The sequence below is a fragment of the Strongylocentrotus purpuratus genome, unplaced genomic scaffold (assembly GCF_000002235.5).
Source record: "Strongylocentrotus purpuratus isolate Spur 01 unplaced genomic scaffold, Spur_5.0 spur5_contig_375, whole genome shotgun sequence".
Lineage (NCBI taxonomy): Eukaryota > Metazoa > Echinodermata > Echinoidea > Camarodonta > Strongylocentrotidae > Strongylocentrotus > Strongylocentrotus purpuratus.
The window spans coordinates 1-6,767 of NW_022145035.1; the positions used below are offsets into that span (position 1 = coordinate 1).

Sequence of the window (6,767 nt, forward strand, 5' to 3'; positions counted from 1 at the left end):
TGTCCAGATCTATCTGCTTCCAAGTGGGGACGTTTGTCCAAGTGGGGACGTTTGTCCAAGTGGGGACGTTTGTCAAGTGGGGACGTTTGTCCAAGTGGGACGTTTGTTCCAAGTGGGGACGTTTGTCCAAGTGGGGACGTTTGTCCAAGTGGGGACGTTTGTCCAAGTGGGGACGTTTGTCCAAGTGGGGACGTTTGTCCAAGTGGGGAACGTTTGTCCAAGTGGGGACGTTTGTCCAAGTGGGGACGTTTGTCCAAGTGGGGACGTTTGTCCATCTGTACAAATTCTAGCAGGCTGTCCCATCTGGGAAGTTGTTTGGGAACCCTGCTTATTCCAGTGTTGCAGTCGTGCCAGCACAAGTCCAGTCAAGGGTAAATTACAAGTCCTTCCACAAGTCCGGTCTTAGGTACAAGGGGATGAACACTATTACTAAGTAATGCTTTTGCCACTGTTTAGTTGAATAGCATGTGACTTGACTTGGGACTGGAGGACTTGTGATGGACTTTTCAAGACATGGGAGGACTTGTGATGGACGTGGGGGGACTTGGAGGACTTGTGATGGACTTGTGGTGACTTGTGATGGACTTGTGAGGACTTGGGGATGGACTTGAGGACTTGTGAAGGACTTGTGATGAACTTGTGAGGACTTGTGATGACTTGTCAGGTCATGGGAGGACTTGTGATGGACGTGGGAGGACTTGGAGGACTTGTGATGGACTTGTGATGGACTTGTGAGGACTTGTGAGGACTTGTGATGGACTTGTGTTGGACTTTCGAGGACTCGTGATGGACTTGTGATGAACTCGTGAGGACTTGTGATGGACTTGGGAGTGACTTGCGATGGACTTGGGAGGACTTGGGAGGACTTGTGGTGACTTGTGGGACAGACTTGTGATGGACTTGTGATGGATTTCGAGGATCATGATGGACTTGTGATGAAACTTGTGAGGACTTGCGATGGAGCTTGGGAGCGACTTGCGATGGACTTCTTGGAGGGACTTGCGATGGACTTGACATCAAGACTGTATGACATTCAAAGTTGTCCAGCTTGTAATTTGAGTGGGAAACACTGCTAAACTTCTTAATCTCTCGTTTCAAAAGGAAAGGTCCCATGAGAGCACCAGCCAACCTGCGAGCCACCACCAGGTGGGACTACGCCCCAGACATCTGCCAAGGACTACAAAGAGACTGGGTTCTGTGGCTTCGGTGACAGCTGCAAGTTCATGCATGACCGATCCGACTACAAGTTCGGCTGGCAGCTGGAGAGAGAATGGGACGAGGGAAGTTCAGCAAAGAAGAAGGTAAGGTTTGAAGGTTTGGATGGTGGAAGATGGCAATAAGATTAAGATTGCGGTTGCACCATGTAATAAATGTCTTTTTAAAATTTTGGGGGAGGTTCTGAAAAGAATCGAGGAAACTCCCTTAAAGGGAGTGTACAACATTTGCTTTTGCTGCAATTTTCAGAAATAAATGGAATGGAGGACTACAGTAGTATGTTATAGCAATATATTTTACACTGACTCGTTTCACGTTGTGGGTTCGTAGATGCTGGAAAAACCAAGAAAACCAAATCCTTGTAGTCTGGTTCCCCTGACCCCACTTTAGATGAAACGGAGCAATTATAGACTTTGGGGAATTGTAAGATCAGAGAATCAGTCTCTGATCAGGTGTGTAATCAATTGCTAGAAAATGCAGACGAACTAAATAGGAATATTAGAAGCACTTTTTGAAAAAAAAAAGCCAGTTTTTCTCCAACGCTGGTCGGACGACCAGCATTGTGGAAAAAAAAAAATACAGTTTTTACGGCCACAACTTAACAGGATATTTTTAGAATGTCATTCCCTAACAATCCAGTAAGATATTTTGTGATAATTTGATCATTTGGGTTTTTTTGATGTTTGCAAATGTTATATCTTCCCTTTAAGAAGAAGGTAACACTTATTTCAGACTGGTGTCCTATTGTCATGCCAAACCAAAAATATTAGCAGTGACTCAGGTGGGGGTGTTCACTTACGGGTAGTTCAGGAACCGGATACCCGATTGAAAAAAAAAAACGGGTATCCGGGTACCCGTAAAACAAACCAGCGCCAAACATGCCCAAATTTATCTCGGAAGTTGCTGTTAAGATTATTTAGAAAATTCCGCACGATAATACTACTGCATCGGCGCATCAATACAGCAAGATACAAGTGGTGAACAGTGAGCTTTATAGCTTTACGGTGTAAACCGCAGCTTTCGCAAGCGTCACAAATGTGAAATATGTTTTATTTTCCTATGTGGCTGGTTTTCATTTTGAAAATTTTCCCCACAAATGACTTCAAAACCTTTCTTGTTCATTGTCTGAGAAGTAACTATGTAAAGTTGGTTACGGGTACACGATCCCATAATCTAGAACCGGTTCCTGACATTAACGGTCGGGTACTCGGGTACCGGCGGTCCGTTGCACAGCCCTAGACTCGGGTCAGCCCAAACAAGGGCGGATCCAGGGGGGGTCCAAAGGGGGGCCATGGCCCCCCCCCCCCAAAACGAAACCAATTTTTTTTTTTTTTTAATGTGACATCGCAATAAAGGCAGGCAATGAGTACACCACCATTTTTTCCTCCAAAAACATTGTTAAAGTGGCCTCAGATCGCACCACAGAGCATCTAGAATCCAAAAAATTTTCGGGGCCCTTAAGGCGGGCCCCGAACCCCACGCCGTAATTTTTTGGACCCACTTTTTGGGGGACCAAATTTTTTTTTTGCCCCCCCAAAAATTGTGTTCTGGATCCGCCCTTGAGCCCAAATAGATTTTGGTTATAGACGATGAACTTTACAATATTAATATCCATTTGACTTGACTGTTTATTTGTTCCGAATGACTGCAACTCAGTTGATCTTTCGACGGAGTAGCTCATAACTGTTTTCAAATTTTTCAAACTTTCTTGTACTTTCTTCAAATATTTGAATAATTTTGTACTGCATGACTCTTGAAGGCCAGTCCGAAACGGATGTAAGGTTTTGATGGTTTCCTGTCGGATGATTTAAATTTCAATTTTTGGGTTTTGCTTTTCATCGATATTATGTTATCAATTACAAATGCGCTTAGTGTTTTCTGCGTTTTTAGGAGTTTCTTTAGGTGGGAATAATTACCTTTGAGTTCAATGGTAGTTTCTAACAGGTGATAATTAAGTTTGTTTAATAGGTTTACAACTTTCTGTTGTCAAACTCAAACTGTTGTTCAACTTACGGCAAGGTTTTCTAGAAAGGGCATGTGTTGTTCTGTTTACACTAAATACGGGGAGATGTGCCATGGGAATAATGATGCGGATGAATGGCAAGTTTTTCAAGTAAACGTTTTTTTTTTTTAGATTTCAGTAAATATGAGATTGACAGTGATGAGGATGATGGCCTACCGTTCAAATGTTTCATCTGTCGACAGTCTTTTGACAAAACCAGTTGTTACAAAGTAAGAGTTTGCCAGTAAAAAGATGTGTTTTTTTCTATCGCAATTCACTTTTCAGATAAAAAAAAAAGAATGTAACCTTTTTTTAACAAAGTGGTGTGATAGAAGAAAGATGGTCTTTGTTGTTGTGGTCTTCTTTCAATGAAAGTTTGACACTAAACAAAACAAGGGATTTGAAGTAAATTTGAAGATAAACTGTCTAAACTTTTCTCTGTAATGTTTGTGTGAAATATTTTGTTTATGCCCAGGTGCAAGCATTACTACTGTGAAAAGTGTGCACTGAAACACTACAAAAAGAGCAAGAGGTGTTTTGTGTGCGGCACGCAGACGAACGGTATCTTCAACGTAGCCAGAGGTAATTCTCAGAAGTTATCGACAACATGTAGCTCTATTTAGATCTATTGCCTTTTAATCTATTGCTAGAATATCCAGCTTATTTTGTAAATGGTGTGCTTTATGAGTGTGGCACCCCTAAAATAAAAGTTACAGTATTTATCAGTCTTTGCACTTCAGCACATAATGAAAACAATATTTTCTTGAAGACCAAAAAGATTGTCGGGTGAACTAAGTTTTTTTTTTTTTTTGATTTTCAACAAACAGTGCTGATTGCCAAACTTGAAAAAGACCAAGCAGCAGGGTCACGATGGCGGTCCTTCCCAGGAGACTGAAGAAGATTCTGACGAGGAAGGATGAGCCCATTACATCATCTCTCTGGACTTATTTCTCCTGGACTATTTCAGTACTTTAACTCTTTGATAGAGAACACTCAAAGGGTTGTAATATTTGGCCCAAATTGTCTGGATAATAAAACTGCAAAAAAACATTATGGACACCGTGCGCAAAGATGTCCTCGTGCGGTGGATTTACAATGGACCCTTCCTGCCCGTCAATCAAACAGTGTGCATTAACCAATAAGATCAAGACTTTGGGTCAGGTGATTTTGGGTCAGGTGGACTTTGGGTCAGGTGACTTTGGGTCAGGTGACCACAGTCACTCTGGCAAACTCCATAAACATATAAAACCGAGGATGCCCTCGGGATTTGATTTTAACAATAGAGGTCTTGAATATTGACTGATTCTCCAAGAGGACTTGGAGCTGGCACGAGGATTCTCCGAGTTCCATCTGGTTGATGCAAGCAAAGTTCATCATGTTTGCTATGACTCTGTGCAAAAGTACCTCCTCAACAATAGTGCTCTGGTTAGTCAGGTGGGGAATTGGTACTTTCCTCGCCTTCCACCTCTGTGACTCGAGTTCAATTCCAACTTAGGCCAATGTGGGATTGGGTTTTTCAGTCCCTACCCTATTCCATGTTTTTTCCCCCCGAAACAGACTTCTGACGTCTCCCACCTCTTAAATCGAACATTTTTTCATCATCATGGTCTCTTCTTCATACAGGCTACTAAGATATAGTGGTTGGTGCTCCTGAACAGCATTGTGCTAGCTATTGTTCAGATAATCCATCGCAGAGCAGCTGCCTTGTACAAAAGCGTGCACAATGGTTTCTCCATTGAAGGGGGCCCCGTGAGGGTAACCCTCATGAGTACAGTCGGCGTTCGATCATTACACAGTGACATTTTAATTTATATTTCTAATGTACTTAAATTACTGACTGGTTAAATAAAAGTTGGATGTTCTAGTAGTTGAATAGGCAGAAATATTGGAAATTTGACACCAAAGAGACTTTGGAAAGAAAAAAAAAGCTTTCTGTAAGTTGGCAGTGTCTTAGATTTTTGTTTTCTTTAAACCGTACGCTTTATGAAACTGTATTAAGAATATTTTATTACAAGAAATAAAACCAAGAAATAGTGGTTGATGAATATATTCAGTCGTTGTTGTGCTTATATATCTGAAATAGTCAAGTTATATTGGTATAAATTAAGTGGCTGGAAATTGGATTCTCATGTATTACGTAATGGGCCCTGTCAAGCTTGTTTTGCTGTAGACCCTTTGCAGTCGTTTAAATTCAGTAACAATGAACGCACGAGAGATCTAGAGGTATCTCCCATTTGAACAATAACATGTACCTTAAAGATGGCTGCGATGCAAAGGTTCTATAGATAGGTATTGAGAACATTGGGGGAACCTTTTTCCGATGTTTACCAAAATCACTAGTGTTATTGATTTTGAAGATTCGGTAAACTCACTACGGCTGTGGCTGTTTTGTGGTTTATACACAAAATGTCATGAAACAGTCGTAAACTACTCTGTAAACGGACACAAACATAGTCGGGGGACACTGCAAGTAATGTCGTGAAAATCGATCGCAGTTTGGCTTGGGCACCAGACTCGACATAATTGGGAATTTTCGCCAGGGACTTCTAAACATGGCGATCCGTCGGCTGACGGCGGGGAAACTCCGCTCTCCTTTCGACAGTGTTCTCACCACTTTCCTGCCGCAGGGCCACGAAAAGAACCTCAACAGGCCTTCTACAATGCCGCCACCATTCTGTTCATTGTGCTTTTCTGTGGTGCTGCGGTTGCGGTGTATTTCGTTCTGGAGATTTTCATCAAACCTCTGTTGTGGGCCGTTTTGTGTGGCACGGTTCTGTATCCGTTCAAGTACACGCTGACCAGGTAGGCCTACCTGCATTATTTATGTTAACCTCGATGAGTTGATCATCTGGCTGAGCTGAACTAACTGTGACTAATGCTTTCCAAATGGAATTGTTGTCAAAAAACATGATTTAATGAACATAATCAATTAGTCCTAATCATGTAAATACTTTCTTTAATAAAATTGCTGTTCCCTAACATGCCTAAGACTAAGTCAGTTTTTTTCCGAGGTTTACCCGATAAATAGATGTTGTTAATGTTATAATCATGATAAATTGTTTCTGGCCCGACAATAATTCAGGCATATCTTTTTGGTGCATTATGATTATGGGCGCAGAAGCAACCCAAAATATAAGCGTATTTTCAGAGAAATTGAAAAGATTTTTTTTTTTTCCTTTAAATAATCGGATTTCAAATTGAAACTTCATTAGTACTAAAAGAGTAGTAGTAGAAAACAAATCAAATATGTTGAGGGGCATGGACCGAAGAGCACCTTCAATGTATCATTTTCAGCATATGCAATACTGAAGTAATTAATTGTCAAACAAACAAACAAAAGAAAAAAGAAAAAAAAATCAAACCGAAACAAAAGAAAAAAATCCAAATATATATTTTTGGAGTAATGTTTAACAGCAATCTGCCTGATTTTTGAATGCATAAAGAGAAAAAGTGACTTATTTTTCAAGTAGGAATTTTGTTCATTCTATTCCATTTCTGCCGGCTTAAGACCCTTTTATCTCTCGCTTGATTCCCGTAGCTATGTCAGCGG

General features: G+C 41.0%; 1 protein-coding gene across 1 annotated transcript; it reads left to right on the plus strand.

Moving 5' to 3' along the window:
- Positions 1 to 652: 652 nt before the first annotated feature.
- LOC115924227 (E3 ubiquitin-protein ligase RNF113A-like) lies at positions 653 to 4,112 on the plus strand. The gene is given in 7 exon segments (XM_030986215.1): positions 653 to 720; positions 1,102 to 1,171; positions 1,173 to 1,306; positions 3,357 to 3,429; positions 3,431 to 3,447; positions 3,693 to 3,799; positions 4,045 to 4,112. Coding segments are annotated over 7 exon segments (537 nt in total).
- The last annotated feature ends 2,655 nt before the right edge of the window (positions 4,113 to 6,767 follow it).